This window comes from Arachis ipaensis, chromosome B10 (genome assembly GCF_059453495.1).
Source record: "Arachis ipaensis isolate K30076 ecotype BB chromosome B10, ASM5945349v1, whole genome shotgun sequence".
Classification (NCBI taxonomy): domain Eukaryota; kingdom Viridiplantae; phylum Streptophyta; class Magnoliopsida; order Fabales; family Fabaceae; genus Arachis; species Arachis ipaensis.
Window position 1 is genome coordinate 144704656 of NC_142435.1, and position 19822 is coordinate 144724477.

At 31.8% G+C, this 19822-nt stretch overlaps 2 protein-coding genes across 2 annotated transcripts; both read right to left on the reverse strand.

Annotated features, from left to right (window-relative positions):
• Window positions 1-10027: 10027 nt before the first annotated feature.
• LOC110267932 (uncharacterized) lies at window positions 10028-11370 on the reverse strand. The gene is made up of 2 exons (XM_021113796.2): window positions 11026-11370; window positions 10028-10899 (listed from the first exon to the last, which is right to left on the reverse strand). Exons 1-2 carry the CDS (start codon window positions 11368-11370, stop codon window positions 10162-10164), a joined length of 1083 nt encoding a protein of 360 aa, XP_020969455.2. The 3' UTR covers window positions 10028-10161.
• Window positions 11371-11567: 197 nt separating this feature from the next.
• Window positions 11568-15200, reverse strand: LOC107621317 (protein ANTAGONIST OF LIKE HETEROCHROMATIN PROTEIN 1-like). The gene is made up of 4 exons (XM_088497715.1): window positions 15044-15200; window positions 12537-13200; window positions 12222-12447; window positions 11568-12121 (listed from the first exon to the last, which is right to left on the reverse strand). The coding sequence occupies exons 2-4, from the start codon at window positions 13188-13190 to the stop codon at window positions 11664-11666; spliced, it is 1338 nt and encodes a 445-aa protein (XP_088353841.1). The 5' UTR covers window positions 13191-13200; window positions 15044-15200; the 3' UTR covers window positions 11568-11663.
• Between the last annotated feature and the right edge of the window lie 4622 nt (window positions 15201-19822).

The following is a 19822-nucleotide window of genomic DNA, read 5'->3' on the forward strand; positions in this document are numbered from 1 at the left end:
ATCATGCTCCAATTTTGATGGAAACCGAACCTCAATCCTGGCATAGTAAAAGGCGGTTTAAATACCAGGAACGTTGGTGTGGAGAAGAGGATGTCAAGAGAATTGTCAGTGAAGTGTGGAGAATGGAAGTTGTAGGCTCGGCTATGTTCTCCTTGGCCCAAAAGTTGAAAGTTTGTAGACATAGACTAGTTCAATGGCAGAAAACTCACAAAGCAAACTCCCGGAAAGAAATTGAGGACCTTCAAGCTAAACTAGAGGAGTTGCGGGTGACTGGAATCAATGGGGGAGAGGAGGTTACCAGTTTGGAAGAGAAGTTGGAGCTGGCATATTTGAAAGAAGAGAGCTATTGGCGAGAAAAATCTAGAATCAAGTGGCTAAAAGAAGGAGATCAGAACACTAGATTCTTTCACCAGAAATTTCAATCAAGGATGCGAAGGAACAGAATTTGGAGATTAGTGGGGAGGGACAATGAGATTGCATCGAAACCGGAGGATATTGCAAAGGTAGCTGAGGACTACTTTTGCGATATTTTTACTTCTTCTTGTTCGGCTGATCCGAATCAATACTTAGAGGATTTGGAGTCTAAGGTTACAGCTTCCATGAACCGTAGGCTCCAAAGGCCAGTAACTATGGACGAGGTCAAAAGAGCTACATTTAGTGTTCATGCTCAGAGTGCTCCTGGTGATGACGGGTTTACAGCTAAGTTTTTTCACTTTTTTTGGGATATAGTTGGAGGTGACGTTTTTAAGGCAGTGAGAAGTTTCTTTCACAGTGGCAGAATTTTAAAAAGCTTCAATCATACTCAAATTTGTTTGATTCCAAAGGTGCCAGATGCCAGTGACATGACTCAGGTACGACCGATCAGTTTGTCTTCAGTTATGTATAAAATTATTTCTAAAGTTATGGTGCACCGATTACAAGGTATTATGAATAAAATTATAAGTCCAAATCAGAGTGCGTTTCTCAAAGGAAGACTCATTTCAGATAATATTCTAATTGCCCACGAATGTATGCACTATTTGAAAAATAAGAGAAGTGGGGCAGAGTATGAGATGGCTATTAAACTAGACATGAGCAAGGCTTATGATAGGGTTGAATGGCATTTTTTATGGTATATTATGGATAAGCTGGGGTTTGATGCTAAATGGATTAACTGGACTAAGGAATTGGTAACGACTGTTTCTTACTCTGTTGTTGTGGAAGGTCAACCATTTGGCTATTTTAGGCCAAATAGGGGCATCCGACAGGGTGACCCCCTATCTCCATATCTCTTTCTTTTTTGTGCAGAAGGACTTTCCTTCTTACTACACAAGGCAGAGCAAAACAGATTAATTCAAGGAGTTCAAGTTAATCGGAGATGCCAAACAATTAATCACCTTTTGTTTGCTGATGATTCAATCCTTTTTTGCAAGAGCGCACCTAATACAAGCCAAAGCATTCTAGAATTGCTAGAGACCTATGAGGGTTTTAGTGGGCAAAAAGTCAATTTGAATAAGTCGGCTATCTTTTTCAGTCACAACACTCCTCAGAACACAAGACTAGCAGTTGCTCAGACACTAAATATTAAACATATCGGAGCACAAGACAAATACCTGGGACTGCCCTCTATAGTTCAAAAATCAAAGAAAGCAACCTTTGGAGTTATCAAGGATAAAGTTCAGAAGAGGATTATGGGTTGGAAAAGAAGTATATTGTCATCAGGTGGCAGGCACACGCTATTGAGAGCAGTGGAGGAGGCGATTCCTATTTATACACTCTCTTGTTTCAAGCTCCCGGACACGCTGTTGACTGAGATTCATAGCATGCTCTCGCAATTTTGGTGGGGTCAAAAAGGCGCAGAACGAAGAATGGTTTGGATTAAATGGGACACAATGACGAGACCAAAGAAAGATGGAGGACTGGGGATCAAGGATCTAAGGGCGCAAAATTTGGCTTTATTGGGCAAGCAATGTTGGCGTCTAATGAAATACCCTAATTCTACTATATCAAGAATGCTCAAAGCTAAATATTTCAGATATACAGATTTCCTACATGCAGAGATAGGAAGCGTACCGTCGTGGGGTTGGAGAAGTGTTCTTGAAGGGCGCAAGGTGATCGAGAAAGGCTTGTTATGGAAAATAGGCTCTCGCACTAATGTTCGCATCTTCCATGACCCCTGGCTCCCACCACCAGTGCCCCTTAATGTCCCTCAAAATGCACTCACAATCCCGCCAAATATGCAAGTGTATTACGTTAGTGCGTTACTAAATCCTGATAGAAGTTGGAATAAAAATCTGATTGAGTCGATTTTTTCAGTTGATATATGCAATAAAATTTTTTCAATCAAACCAACAGAGGAGGAGGATGAAGTTAATTGGTGCTGGACAAAATCTGGTATATATGAAGTTGGGTCAGGATACAAAATTGCTTATGGATTCTTTCATTCTCCTACTTCATTGAGGTCCCAGAACATACACAACAGAGTCTGGAATAGCATTTGGGAGTTGAAATTACCACATAAAATTAAGATTTTTCTATGGAAAAGTCTTCATGAAAAGCTTCCGGTGTTGCAACAAGTTCACAGCCGGTTCGCATCCACTCCTGCCACTTGTCCAAGATGCATGTTGAAAGCTGAATCAATTTCTCATGCTTTGTTCCAATGTCCCCCTGTCTTCAATAATATGGAGTCTAAGCTTAATAACCCCTGACCTATGGATGAGAGAAGAAGAAACTTTTTTCAATTGGTGGCAACGAGTCTTATCCTGGGCAGTGGCTCAATTCGACGGTAGACAAAAGACCCTCCTCATAGCGGCGTTGTGTTGGAGCACTTGGAAAGCGAGGAATCGGTGTATTTTTGAGAAGGTAATAAGCCCAGCACCAGAGATAGTGAAAGAAGCTAGCAATTTAGTGCGTGAACTCGTGAACCATACCTGATAGATGCTACTTTTTCTTTACTCTTACTTTACTCTTCTTTAAGCTCTTAGTCTTTCAGTCACAGCTGATGATAAATAGGAATACCCAATTCTTTTGTACTTCCTTATGGAAACATTTTTATTTTATATTAATAAAATAATATTTATCTTTGGGAAAAAAAATAGATAATGTATGCTTGGAATAGATTCAACATTGATGAAAAAAAACAAACACATAAATATCGTTCAATAAAGTAGAATATAAATTTATATGATAAAAACATTAAACCAAAAATATACTATTGTTTGGATAAATTTTAATAATTTTTTTTAAGTTATCTTTTTTTTAAAAAATAATTTTATATTTAAATATCTCATATAATTTTTTTGTTTATCAATTATATTTAAGTTATAACAAGATAAAAGTTTTTTTTATTTATTATGTGAAAAATATTATTTTAAAAAAACCTTTGAAAAAATATATACATTATAATTTCTCAAAAAAAATATTTTTTAATTGTTTAGTGTTTTAATTTTTACTATTAAAAATTTAATAAATACATTAAAAAATAAAAAATATATTTTTATTAATTTAATGACGCAAAAATTGTATAATATACATTAAGTGTGTGTTTATATTAAAGTTTGTAAACAAAAATTTGTATAAATTAATTACAACATTGATTTTGATTAAAAGTGAGTTAGTATTAATGTTGATTTATATTTAACAATTTTTATATCAAAATTGATTATAATAAACTAAATATTGTTTGAATTATATTATTTAAAATTATTTTTAAATGAAAAATTATTGAAAAGAACCTAAATTTAAATAATTATTTTATATTATCTTATAATTTTATTTTAAATATTTAAATAAATTTTAATATTTTATTTTATAGTGCTTTTAATCGTATTTCGTATTCTAATAGAATTATAATATAAAACAAAAGAAACATTCTATATGAAAAAGAAAGAACGATAGCGGTAAAAAAATTCATATAAATAAAAAATAATAAGAATTCTATGAGAGAGCATTAAAAAAATTATTAAAAAAAGCAACAAAATTTATTATATAAACAGTAAAAGATAAAATTGATATATAAAAAATAAATTTTAATTTAACTGAAAAAAATAAATACAAAATTAAAATTTTTAGCTTTAAGTAAATGTAAATTGGAAGATAAAATCGTTTATGTTTAGAAAAAAAAAATAGCCACTAAAAATTTTCAAGAAAATTAAACATATATTTGATATTCTAAATGCTAAATTAAACACATCTTAGTAGCTTTTGGAATGAGACTTTCGATAATTATTTTAAAAAAATATAAATATTTTGTAAACATATTCAGTTATGGTTTAAGACGAATTTGAGAAGGAATTGATTTTCTTCGTTTGTCCGGCATGTAAACAATATAAAGAATAAAAATAGATATATTTATGAGAGTTCTTTAACACACAACTGAATAAAATTCTGTAAAAGTTTGAGTGGGTATTTTTCTATTTGAGAGTATTTAGTCCGTAATTAATAAGAAATAGGGAAGCTGAAGTTGGTTAAAATTTTAATAAAGACAGTATCTAAAATTTTGAAAGAATCTAGACTTGAGTTAAATTTGAATTTAAAAATTAAAGTAGTTATCCATAATTGTAATTGATTTCTGTTACCCGACGATTTTTTCTATTTTAAGATCAGGTAAATTTTATAATTTGCGTGAAATGATAAATTATTTCCTTGTACTTCGGCAACAAGCAGCGGGTTCTATGAACAATGGCAGCGTAACATTAATGAGAGTAGTTTTGACTTTGTTATATTAAAATTGTATTGTCTAAAGTTCACAACTTTGACCTTGAAATTTACAATGGTGAAAAAAAAAAAGATTTTTGTCAGAAATAAAAAAAATTATATTTTTTTTTAAAATTATTTTTAAATTTTAATTCTCTAAATACAATTTTTTTTTGTTTAAAGCAAGTTTGTTTAACTCCCGGCGAACTCCTTTTAATTTTTTTCAATCCCATATTTTTAATCCATTTTCATTATAACCAAATAGTATATAGATCTACAAATAATATATAGGAATACACAAAAATACACAAACAATAAGTATAGTTTCTTTGAGAATTTTTTTAATTATAAATTAAAAAACAAACCATATTTAACGATGGCAACCATTATTATCGTCTCCAGAAATACATAGGTACACCGGAATAAGTCATATTTAACAAGAATTTTTTTAATTAGAAGTCGTATTTTATTTTGAAAGAAAAATTTTGAAAATAAAATACGATTTATAATTTAAAAAATTCTTATTAAATATGACTTATTCTGGTGTATCTGTGTATTTTTGGAGACGATGATAATAGTTGCCATTGTTAAATATGACTTATTTTTTTAATTTATAATTAAAAAATCATTAAAGAAGTCATACTTGTTGTTTGTGTATTTTTGTATACTTCTATATACTGTTTGTAGATCTATATACTATTTGGAGATGATGATAATGGATTAAAAACGCGAGATTGAAAAAAATTAAAAGGAGTTCGCCGGAGGTTAGGCGAACTCTATAATTTTTATAGAATTTGTTGGGGTGCGGCGAACTTGATCTAAACCAAAAAATAAAATCGTATTGGGAGAATTAAAATTTAAAAATAATTTTGGGAGAAATATGAATTTTTTTTATTTCTAAAAAAAACCCGAAAAAAAAATTAAGGCTTGCAATGTTATCTATAAAAAATTATATCAATACAAGGTTTGAGTTCATTTGTCCATAAGAAAGGCAAAATTGGTAGTGTCAAGCTTTAATTAGACTTTGTTGAATTTAACCCTGTTTCATTCATGGACATACGCAATTTAACAATGTTAAGTGACATTACATGTGAATATGTGATGATCATATCTCTTAAGATTAATTATATATGCTTGAAAGTGGAATGGTGGAATCCTTAGAGAACTCTCCTAGAGTTTCAACGGAAGAAGAAGATTAATTATATACACAATTTTATGTTAAGATTTATAAAAATATTTTTGAATTTTATTATTTATAAAAATATTTTTAAATAATTCAAAATATGCTAAAGAAATCCAGATATTACTAGAAACCTACCCTATTAACAAAAAAATATAACATGACTTATTTATCAAAATCTTACTTATATTATCACATAAAAAGTTCTATTTGACACATCACTCTTTTCTATTATTATAAAATCCCTTAATTCATAAATGTATATTTTTATCACAGTTTTAAATAATTTGATAGTATGTTTATTCATTGAGAAATTCTTCGCATACAAGCGATTAAGGCTTGTAAACCTTACAAGTCTAATTAAAACTAACGCTTAAAACGCATTTCGAACCGTTTTTCTTCCTCTTCGTCTTCTTCTTCTTCTTTTCTTTCGTTTCTTGCCTTCTCTTTCTCCTTCTTCTTCTTCTTCTTGCTGCACGTTCTTCTTCCTCTTCCTCTTCCTCTTCTTCTTCTTCTTTTCTTTCGTTTCTTGCCTTCTCTTTCTCCTCCTTCTTCTTCTTCTTCTTGCTGCACGTTCTTCTTCCTCGTCTTCCTCTTCTTCTTCATTTACGTGCTTTTCTCTCTGTTTTCTTTCTTCGTTATTCTCGATTTTCATTGTTTTTTACATCAAGTTCTGAAATTATTTTTGAAGAAGAAGAAGTAGCAGAAGATGAGAAGGAGAAAGAGAAAGAGTTCTGAATTATGCATAAGGTGTACTTCAACGAATGTTGGGTGTATTTCTTAAATCCTTTGGGTGTAGTTTTGTAATCCTTTGGGTGTATTTCTATAATCTTTTGGGTGTATTTCTATAATCGTTTGGGTGAATTCCTGTAACCGTTTGGGTATATTTCTGTAATCCTTTGGGTGTATTTCTGTAATCGTTTGGGTGTATTTCTGAAGTTTCATTATCTTCAAAACGATTTCAAAGCTTGGTTTCAGAAACCATGAAAATCGAAAAAAAAAACGAAGAAGAAGAAGAAGAAGAGGAAGAGGAAGAAGAAGAAGAAGAAGAGGAAGAGGAAGAAGAAGAAGAAGAGTCGTTCATAATACATGATGAGTGTAGCGCTTTAAAAACAGAAAACGGTTGAATAACGCATTAAAAGGCCCGTATGTGTAGCAACTTGTAAGACTTGTAAGTCAAAAAGACTTGTATGTGTAGCAGGCCTCTTATTCATAATAAAATTTAGAAGTATTTTTATTAGCGACAAAATATTTTAAATATATTTTTTGTAGTTTATCCTTGTAAAATATGATATTTTTCTTCTTTTGTATAAATATAATAGTATTTTGAAAAATTTGTGTTAGTACTACAAATCAGCGGTTATGTTGTCAAGCATAATTTGGCCACCAAAATAAAATAAAAACCATGTTAAATTAACATGAAAATTTTAAAGAGAAAATATAGAGAAATAAATTTTTTAAACAACATAAATAATAAGTTAAAAAAAGAACTTTATAAAACACAACATGATGATAGTAGATTAGTAGTCATTTTAACTTGCACCAAGTATTATTCAACAATAAAGATTAAGGGTTTGTTTTCCTTTTAATTAATGGGTGATGTTTACACAAAAAAAGAAAAAGAATCATTTGATTTTACGTGTGTAAGAGGTGAGATATGTGGGATATAGGATATATATTTTGTACCTCATGTAGAATATGATAGATTTCCATTATTAATTAGTAATTAGAGATATTTAAGTAATGTTTAGTTGAAATTAGATTTGTTATAGAGATAAGGAATTCCAATTAGATAATGGAATAGAAGCGGAAAGGTGGAAGGTGATGAAAATGGTGTTTGGGGGGACACGTCATCAGGTGCAGTAGAAATGGGTAGGTGGGGGTCATGGAAGTGGACGTATTCTTGTTTCTGCCCACATCCATCCTTCATTCTCTTAATCTCTTCTTTCAAATCATTTTATCTACGTCACTCACTACGTATACATATTATGTCTAATACTTTTATCTGAATTAATAGTCAAAATCGTCCATAAAAGATACTTCAATTTCTATTTTAATCATCGAAAGACAAAATTAATTGAAATCCCCCCCAAAAAATATACGACTTGGTCACATTAGTCCTTTCGTCAGGTGGATGATGACGTGTCACGTTAAGTGCCACGTGATATGATGACGTGGTTGGTTAATGCCACGTGTCACAAAATGGTTGGTTGACGTGTCAGATCAGGGACACATAGCACGTCACGTGTCAGATCAGTGACATGTGGCACGCCAGTGTCACTTAACATGTAAAAAAATTATTTATAATCAAAATAGTTCTTGAAAGTTCAGACGTAAGTCATTTTTATCCCTAAAATTTTAAAAATTAATCAAATTAGTCCTTATATAAATTTTTTTATTTTTTTTTGATAATATTAAATTTGAAATCTTTTTTGATACTACTAATTTTAATAGAAATATAATTGACAAACAAAAAATTAGTAATTGTATATTTTCTTCTTAAAAATTTTTTCAATAAAATTATCTCTCTTCTTCAATTCTTATCAAAATCTCTCATATTATTTTCTATTCTAAAACATTTTTCTTACATTATTATATTTCTCAAAATCAGGTTTTAGAATAAAAAAGAATAAGAGAGATTTTGAGAAGAATTAAAGGAGAGATAATTTTATTAAAAAAATTTTAAGAAGAAAAAATACAATTACTAATTTTTTGTTTGTCAATTACATTTCTATTAAACTTAGTAGTATCAAAAAATATTTCAAATTTAATATTATCAAGAAAAATAAAAAAATTATATAAGGACTAATTTGATTAATTTTTAAAATTTTATGGATGAAAATGGCTTACATCTGAACTTTCGAAGACTATTTTGATTATAAATAATTTTTTTATATGTTAAGCCATGTGTCACTGATCTGACACGTGGTGTGCCAGTGTCACTGATCTGACACGTCAATCAATCATCTTGTGACACGTGGCACGCCACGTCATCATCCAACTGACGGAAGGACTAACGTGACCAGGTCGTATATCTTTCGGGGACGATTTCGATTAATTTTGTCTTTTGAAGACCAAAATGGAGATCGAAATATCTTTTACGGACGATTTTGACTATTAACTCTTTTTTATCTCTAATATAATGTAGTATTAAAAATTTATATTTCTTTAGTATATTTTTTATTTTAATATTATGCTTATAAGAAATATATTATAAAAATATAAAAAAGAGTAGTATAAATATTATTTTTCTATTAAAACATATGATTGTCATTTAACTCAACAAAATTTTTTTATTTAAATAAAAATTTTATTATTTACTTAGTTTAAACATGGATAAATTAAAACATATATTATTTTGTGTATTTAATTATGCTTTCGCTTAACAAATTTGTTAGTTTGTGCAAATATGACCTACAAAAACAAGGCTAAAATGTTTCTCACTTAGACTTTGTTTGGGAGTGGAAAGAAATAGGAAGGAGAGAAATTGAGTGAAAAGAAATAGAAAGGAAAGAAATTGAAGTGAAATTTAATTTCCATGGGTATGTTTGGATGGAAGGAAAATATGATGGAAAGATATTGAAAGATGAATAATTTATGTTGTTTGTTTGGAAAGGAAAATGGAGAGAAAAAATGAATTAAGTTATATAATGACAATATTATCCTCCATATTATATAGTCATGTTATTAAGTATACAATTATGTAAATATTTATAAATGTGATTAAATAATAACAACAAAATTTAATTATATTTATAATATAACAAGTTAGGAATAATAATAATAATAATAATAATAACAATAAAGTTAGCATGATCTAATTAGATAAAAAATTAATTTTACTTTTATTTACTACTCATCTCAATACATAAACTGGAAATAATTTCAAAAAGAAGAAATATGTAAATCAATAATTATATGTACATGATTTTAAAGAGGCTAACCAATCACATTATATCATTTGATTAATATATTATGCCTTATATTACATTTACAAATACATATAAAAAAAGTCTTACATGATCAAGTCATTACATATGAAACTAACAAATTTAATACAGGGACTGTTTCATCAAGTCATTACATAGCATGACTTTTTTGACTAACTCATTACTAATAGCATAGTCAACAATATTTATAGTTATGAGAGTCACAAAATACAAAGACATGAGATATTATGATTATAAGCCTTAATTAAGTCATAGATATGTTACCCACAAAATATGAAGATACTTTACGTATCTTGATCTTAAAGTTATTTTTGTTCCATTCTCAAAATATTAGCCACGTTACTAGGACTATTGTTCCTAGAGTGCACCTGCTTCTTTCATCAATTCATACAATGTGGCAAGACGTACGTCAGCCGGAACACCGAAAAATTCCCTCTTAGCTCTATCTTCTCTGCATAAAAACCGGTAACACCTCATGCGCAATTCTGGCATCACACCTAAATTCTCTAACTCATTCCACACGTCATTTTCAGAGTAAATGCGAGGCCTGCTTTGCTCAAGAATCACAAGACCCCTTTCAGCTATTCGCACTTGTTGTTTTGCAATTTGAACTTGCTCCTTAGCTACCTGCACTTGTTCTTCAGCTGTTAACACTTGCTTTTCAGCAATATTAATTGATCTCTCATAAAAATGATTCCCATCTTTCATCATGTCAGTCAATGCTTGAATGCCTTTACTCATTGTTTCCATTTCTGATTCTAATTTATCACTCATGGTTGTTTTGCGTTTAGTACCTCTTGATGATGTTCCTTGAGAGCCAGCTGATTGGTTAGATAAACCAATTTCAGGACTATGACCCATTGTAAAACTAGTAGCATGAGGAGTAATTGGATCCTCATTCCACTCCTCTTCCATATTTAAGAAACTTTCATCATCATTCAAGTTAATTTTTTCTTTGCTCTTTTCCCACCTTTTCACTTTTTCTTTGGCACTTTCAGCATGTTTTCCTGTTGCCTTGTCTGTACCATATATCTCAAATAGTTTATCATAGTGTTTGATTGGAGTCCGCATCCACTTTTTCACTTCTGGTTTTGCCTGAATCAAATAGAAGAATATTTACTATGACTGTGCCTATATGTAAAGATATATTTTTGAGATACTTCTTCAATAATTACTAGTGACATTTAATACCCAAAAAGAGAGTAAATGCATAAAGTATACCTTAATCAATTCTTCCCAGACTTCAGCTTCAGCCTCAAACATCTTTGTAATTGGATTCCAGGAAAATCCACTAAGCCCATGAAAATTATCATAACAAACTCCAAAATGATCCTTTAAAGTCTTGAGTCTATTCTTAAGATTCTCTTTGCGGATATGGTTACCATAGATAGATCTCAAAAGTGAAAGTATGTTGTCATATGCCATTGTAGTAAATGTGCCATCCACTCTATTACCTTTGCGGCTTTCTTCAATCAAAGCATCAATGAAGGTTGTATCCATTTCGTCGGTCCATCTTAGAGTATCCCGACTAGTGGTCTCACCTTGGCATAATGCTCTCTTTGCCATTAACACTTCTCAATCTACAAAACAAGTGGATAGAAATAACATCCATAATCTTAAATCAAAGTATTTGTAAACTATCTTATCAATTACTCAACAAATAAAGATTCAATACACTCCATAAGTACAACATAGGACAAAGTGATTCAACTTGTGCACACCAAAGTCCTCAAACAGAATATGATAACACTTCAAGAGGTAACATGAATTCAATAATAACAAATCATAGTTATAAAATCAACTCAGCGCATAGATAATACAACTAATAACGTTATTCGCAAAATTTTGTAAATGAGTGATCAGAGTCCTAGTTGATAGTCAGCCCACATTTGAGCAGCTATTTCATCCCTTAATATGGCCCCCCGCCTATAGTCTTCATCTTGTTCATGTCGAACTACTTCATCCTCTTCTGGATTATTTTCTTGTAGTTCTCGGTTAACTTGAGCTATGAGATGTGGATCAGGATCTACACCCATTAGAAAGTTATGTAATATGCAACAAGCTAGCACAATTTCAGTCATAGTCTCAAAGTCATAATGTGGTTCAGTGCCACTTGTGATTATTGCAAATCTTTTCTTTAAAACTCCAAATGACCTTTTGATAACATTTCTCAATGAAGCATGACGAAGATTAAATAATTCTTTTTCATTTTCTGGGCCACGTCTTGCATACTCTTTTAGGTGATACCTTACACTTCGATATGGGGTAATTAATCCATGCTTCAGCATAAATCCAGCATCCCCAAGGTAAAATTTTCCTACAGAATCCATCATTAAAAATGAATAATTTAGTATAAACACACAAACTACTAATCTTTACCTACTAATGAGACAATATAGTTTTATGTACATGCTAACCTCGTGGAAGTTTAAGATTATCATCCCTCGATAATGCATTCTTAAGAACTTTTGAGTCAGATGCTGTTCCTTCCCAACCCGTTAATACATAAGTGAACTTCATATCAAAATCACATGCAGCTAATACATTCTGTGTCGGCCAGTCTTTTCTCCCTCGAAATTTAGGTTGATCCGCTATGGGTACTTTGACACGAAAATGTGTTCCATCTATAGCTCCAATACAGTCCTAAATAATAGTCCATTATTTAATAAAGTAACATGAAATTGTATATATCAATCAAAGTTATTTATTCATGTAATTGTACATGTCAATACCTTGAAATAAGGATAAAATCTATGATTGTGAAGGATCGCCGGAGAAACAATGGATGCAGATGGTTGTCGAAGAAATTCATCTTCTAGTAAAATAATTGCCCGTAACACAGCATGGAAGTGGCGGCTAACAGTTTCTCCAGACCGGTGGTAGAAAAAAGAAACGGTTCTAGTTTTCACATTATGAGCTATTATATACAAGAACCTAGCAACTTGCTCCTCTACTGTAACATATTTTGTATCCCTCACTTGACATGTTGCTCTTAATTTCTCACACAATTGAAGAAATGCATCAGGGCCCATGCGTAGGATGTCACGACACCTATGAGTTTCTCTTAACTGTTGCATTAAAGTAGCTCGAATTTGTTCTCGCCCAACCAATTTATGGGAAATGGATTTGTCAACCCGCGTAGACATAAATCTCAATAAATATAACATGTGCACAATGTAACATATCAGTGTAATGGTGCATAATTTCTGTCGTCTTTTCCAATCCTCCCTCAAAACTGTTAATATATGTTCTTGGTTTTCAAGGGTTAACAGATTTTCCTGATTATCGACCCCGAACTTAAAGGAAAGGTTTAGTGGGAATTCACAATTAAAGATGTCTTCCATATTGGGGACCAAAAAACTTTCTTCATGATCAGCCTTATCCATTTAACAAGCACTTTGTAGTTTCAAATGTACATATCGTAGATTTACAGCACCAACAAAAACAAAAAAAGATAGCATCATATGTAAAGTACAAGCAATGCAGTTAAATAACTAGTATTAATATATATGACCTCCTAATCGAAGAATATAATTAAGTGTAAAAGAATCTCAACCAATTGAAAGATAACAATTTCTTATAGCGTTCAAAATTTTTTTAACATAAACTACATATGAAAGAAAAAATCAAAAAATAAAAATCAGAAAATGAAAGCAAGTAATAGGTGTTAATGTGGTTTTGGGTATAAATTTACATAAAAATAAAAAAAACTTATGAATATAAAAAAAACAGTATTTTAGAAAAAAAAGTATTAAACAAGAGACCATATTAAAGATCTTACTGAAAAACAAGCAGAAAAATCTAAGCTAAACTTGAATTTGATCAGAGACAGCATATGCAAAGTGCCTTGCAACTTTCCAAAGTTATTTGTTGAACTTGAAACAGATAAAATAATGGACTTTTTCATAGTCATCACGAAGGAAGATATTTTTTTTTACATATATAGACTACTCACGTGAAGATAGAAATTAATTTGTTATATGTTATATCATAAATTAACTTAATCAAATCCTTTAAAATTGCTTAATGTTTTTTTAGTTGTCCTTTTTAGATTAAAAAAATTATCTTAATCAACTTCAACACCTATCCATGTGAGAATTAGTTATGAATTTTGTGTAGAAGGAAATAAATTAGCTGAATAGTTATAAAAGTGTAGATTATGGAGCAAATTTGTGAATAAGTGTGGTGGAACAAGTTTACTTTGCAGTGAAAAGTAAGTTGTTAATTCGTATCATTTTTAATAATTGAGCTCCCAAATAATAATAATTTTGTATGAACGAAAATTTAAACATATTCAATTATTGAAGATTTCTATTTTTTTTCCCTCAAATTCGTGAAAATCAAAATATAATGACTAATATGTTTCTAACTTGAATGTACAAACAATGATGGTTAGTATAATAGCTAGGTGCAAGGTTCTTGTTCTAGATTTAGATTTATCTTTTCTTTCTGATAAATATTTACTTATATTTTTTAGAAACAGAATCACCACTAAATTTAGCATTGCAGGCAGGACTTTCTCTACAAAATATTTGAACGTATCCTACCTCTTATGTTAATATGTTTTATAAAATAATATTAAATATTCTCACAAAACTATTGTTTTATAAAATATTTTCTAAAAATATTTTAACCTATATCACAGCAACATGAAAGTCTGTTATCGAAGTTGAAACAAAAATAAATGAGCTATGGTTATACTAGCATGAATTTTGTGTCTAACGAAATCAATTAGTTTACTTAAACTAAGTTTACTTTAGCAGTTATATTTCGATTGGAGCATTTTGTTAGGCAGTTTATAGACATAAAAGTTAACAAAGTATGAATAAACAATTTTTCATTGGAGCATTTGATCAAGCAGTTTACATACATGAAAATTAACAAAGTAATAAATCTAACCACAATATAATCCCTGTTCAGATATTTCCAGATTAAATCACAAACACAAATCCATCAACATATAGCATCAAATGAAAAATAAGAGCAAAATGAAAAACTTATCTATAGTATATACACACATTAATTTTTTTCAACTCTAATTAAGTTAGAAGTCAATACCTTTGCATGTTTTCACTGGAACAATTTAACAAACAGTTTATAGGCATGAAAATTAAGAAACTCATAATTCAAACTGAAATGTAATCTTTGTTCCTATACTGCAAAGTTAAAGCTGAAACCCACAGATCTATGAAGCCAATAAATAATGAAAGGTAAAACAAGAGTAAAATGGAAAACTTACCAGATTTGACCGGTAGATGGAAGATGCCGTGACCAAAAAATGAGTGAGAAGTGGTGGAGGAATGGACGTTAGTAACTTGCACTAGTTGATAGTGTTGGAAGTGGGTGTAGCATGCACAACTGAGTAGATTGAAGAAGAGTCTTCAGAGCTTCCAAAGGGTAGGGTTTGGAAATAAAGTAGTTCAATGAATTTTCTTTCCATTTTCTTGCCTTACTTGGAGAGAAAAGATTTTGATGGGTCCCCATCACTGTTTGTTACTGTTGTTATTTTCCCTTTATATTTTCTTTCATTCCCAAACAAGTGAAATTGAACAATTCCTTCCTTTTTCTTTCCGTTCAGTTTCAATTCCCCCCTATTTCCCCCTAAACAAACACAGCGTTACCGATGGGAAGCTAATTGGTGGATGTGTAAAAGATTTTCAGAGATGGTATGCACGCAATCCATGTGAGGATACCTTCATGACGAGAAGTTCAGGGGAGGGGTAGGCACAATATGAGACATTGTATATTAAGTTTTTTTTTTTTTTTTTGTTGTCTACGGTATTTTTCAACTCGATAGGTCAAGAACTAATTCGTCGCAGATCAGAGCTCCATTTAAGGGTTTGCCGTTAGCCAATGAGTTTCTGCATGCACAAAGCGGGATTCAAACTTCCAACTCTTGCTTAAACGAACGAGTGAGCTGATCACTCGACCAACCCAAATTGATTACATTGTATATTAAGCTAACATGCCTCAAGACGTGGTTGACGGAGATGCATCACCCCAAGTGTTGAGTCAATATGCAAGATATATGTTACACTCTTCGGTTGATTGGACAGATAATTCCACTTCAACTGTCCATATCCGGTGGACACAGTTGCACCTTGACTCATGAGGATCGGTTGTCTTTGCATGGATGCACCACTCCTTATGTTGTTGTTGGGAATAAGACACCATTCTCTCTTGAGAAAATATCTTTGATAAAGAAATAAAATAGACACAATCACAACACAAGAATTTAACGTGAAAATTTCAATTACCGGAGAAAAAACCACGGCCGTTGTCAAATGACAACGAGAGAATATCACTATGTGAAAATTGTTACAACACATAGACTTCTTTCTCTCTAACACCGGCACCCCAATACACCCACACTCTCTCAAAGCAAATATCTAACTACACCTCACAACACTCTCTAATCAAAGAGTACAGAGGAAAAGAAAAATCAGATACAAGCTTAAAGTGTTTCTGACTGGTGCAAAAACAAATGGAGAATTTAGCCTCATATTTATAGCCTAGGCCACCCACTCCATTTGCTATCCTAAACAATGTGGGACTAATTCAACCAAATCCTAACAATCTCCACCTTGATTGAAATAGTCATACATCTTCAGCTTCCATTGTCAACACCGACAATTCTTTGCTGCCATTGTCTATACCGACAATCATAGTTCAGAGAACTATCATACTCCACCATGAAAGTATACTCACTTGGAATTAGACCACTCCAAGCATTTCGTCTTGGTACAGATCGAAACCTTGCTGAAAATTCATGGTGCAACTTCCAAATTGGCTTTTCCTGGAAGTTCTTCAGCCATCGACCTAACTCCGCCACACACCTTGCATCTCAACGCCAACCAATGCCCGTGTGCAATTGTGGACCCGATTGCCACAACTTATCCTTATCCATGACAGTGCGGTAATACCATGAGGATACTTCTTGTCTTCTAGAAAACATCATCTTCTCTCATAGAGAGAGCAACTAGAGATCTTCTCCTTCAACGCCTTGTGCAAACCTGATTGTATCAACACATCCTTGACTTGTATTTGCCACAAGCCAAAATTGATTCTTCCATCAAATTTCTCTATTTCAATCTTCACAGCACTTGAATATCCTGACATTGTTGCAACCGTATACTGGAATAGTATAACTCAACTGTAGGCCGTGCACTAGGAAGGGTCCCCAGGAAAGAGAGGTGGGTCACAATGGACACACTTAAATACCAGGTCTTTCCTTAGCCAGAACCTTTCCAAACTGCACTCTCACAATGTCACACTGCCTTCCAGCAACAACAACAGCAACCAAAGATCAACCTCAAGCCACAGGACAAAATTCTTTTCTGATGTGGAAGGTCAGACTAAGCTGCAACCACAGAGCATACTAAGAATAAATCACACCAAACCGAAGCTCTGATACCACTTGTTAGGAATAAGACACCATTCCCCCTTGAGAAAATACCTTTGACAGAGAAATAAAATAAACACAATCACAACACAAGAATTTAACGTGGAAACTCCAATTACCGGAGAAAAAACCACGGCCGTTGTCAAATGACAACCAGAGAATATCACTATGTGAAAATTGTTACAACACATAGACTTCTTTCTCTCTAACACCGGCACCCCAGTACACCCACACTCTCTCAAAGTAAATATCTAACTACACCTCACAACACTCTCTAATCAAAGAGTACAGAGGAAAAGAAAAATTAGATACAAGCTTAAAGTGTTTCTGACTGGTGCAAAAATAAATAGAGAACTTAGCCTCATATTTATAGCCTAGACCACCCACTCCATTTGCTATCCTAAGCAATGTGGGACTAATTCAACCAAATCCTAACAGTTGTTGTGGATATATTATAGATTCTCGCGTTAGTGTCTCCTAATAAAGACATTGTAATTTGAAATTTTTTTTAATACACAGATCAATCACGTCGATAATTTCTTTTATTGATTATTAAAAGCAACAAATTTGATAGTATCAAAATTATATATATTATTTATTTTATTTTCAAGCAATTATTATCGTATAATTTCATATAAAACCAATACAAAAAAAAAAAAGTTGTATGGGTTGAACTCTTGATGCCCAATTAGACATTTTTCAATATTAATTGTAGTGATGATGTCGCTTCACTTCGGTTATAATTTTTTATAGTATTTTAGATATTCGTGATACGAAGAGTTTAAGTGTTATTTATAAGATATTAGTTTATATTTTTAGAATATTTTAATTTAATTTAATATATTTTAGTTTTATTTAGAGATAAGTATTGTTTTGGTCCCTAATGTTTAGAGTCAAAATCGAAACCGTCTCCAACGTCATTTTTTATTTAAAATTGTCCTTAATATTTTATTTCGTATTAAAATAGTCATTTTAATTATTTTTTTATTTTATTACAAAATTACCCCTATTAAAAAAATATATATAAAAAAGAAAAAGACGCGAGGGGTATAGGGGGAAGGAAAAGGGGAAAGGGATAGGGGGAAGGAGGAAAGGGGAAGGGGGGGGGGAGGGGGACGGCGCCGGCGAAGCTTGGAGCTGCCGTCGCCGTCGCCGTCTTCTCCGGCATCTTCCACCACCACTACCACCTTTACCATCACCACCAAGAATAATAACATCAATGAAATCAACACAAATTCAACAAATCCAGAAATAAAAAATTCAACAAATCAACACAAATTCAACAAATTTAACAACCAAATCAACACACAACAACAATAAAATCAAAAATAACAAATCAAAATCAGAATTAGAAGTAGAAGCAGAAGCAGTCACAGAAACAGAAGCTGAAGCTCAAGCAGAAGCAGAAAGCAGAGGTCAAAGCAAGGAGCAGAAGCCGAAGCAAGAAGCGAATCAAAAAGCAGAAGTCGAAGTAAGAATCAGAAGAAGAAACAGAGGCCGAAGCAGAAACGGGGAGGAGCAGCGGCGAGATCGCGAGGAGCAGCGGTGAAAACTCGGCGGGGAGGAGCGGTGGTGCAGAAGCAGAAGCTCTCTCCCTGACTCGCGACGGCAACAGCTACGGCGACTCCAAACTTCACCGGCGCCGTCTCCCTCCTCCCCCCTTCCCTTTTTCCTTCCCCCTCCCTCGCGCCCTTCTCCTTTTCCCTTCCCCTGCCCCTCGTGTCGTTTTTTTTTTTTATAATTTTTTTATTAATAAGGGTAATTTAGTAATAAAATAAAATAAATTTATTAAAAATGACTATTTTAATACGAAATAAAATGTTAAGAACGATTCTAAATAAAAAATTACGTTGGGAACGGTTTTGATTCTGACCCTAAACATTAGGGACCAAACAATACTTATCCTTTTTATTTATTTAATTACTAGATTTGGTCTTATGTTTGTGGGTTTAGAATTTTTTATATTTTGACCTAATAAGAGGTTATAAATACCTTATAAATTAGAGTAGTCATAATATAGAATGATTTAAAGGTTTGAAAATCTTTTTTTTTATATAATTTGGTGATAAAACCATAGTATGGACAATTGAACCTAAAAAGAGTTCCTCTTTTGTTGTATCAAGAAATTGGAAATTGGGTAGAAGACTGAGGAGTTCCTTCGATTCAATTTCCAAACTATAGTGTTGATAAGTTAGGTTGAGGAATCAATTTCTCATTGTGTTAATAAATTGAGTAGAGAGTAGAGTAATTCTCTTTGTACTCATTTTTTTTTTTCAATTTTAATGTATCTTTTTTTATTCTGTTTGAATTTTTTTTTATCTTTTATTTCTTTATATTTTTACAGATTCAACACACATAATAAAGTTCGTTGAATTTCTTTAATTTTGTGTACTCTACGTGCATGATCAGCTCAACCCAGCTATGTGTGCCAATCTAAAATTGTTCAGTTTATTTGATGGAATCAGATAATGTTTCAGTGCAGGTATATATTGATTGCCATTGCGAATCAATTCGGGTTTAACAAGTTATGTATGATGATGGGGTATGGAGTTTTTATCTTATGATTTTTTTTTTGGTGACTATTTATCTTATGATTTAAATAAGTTATTTCAATTT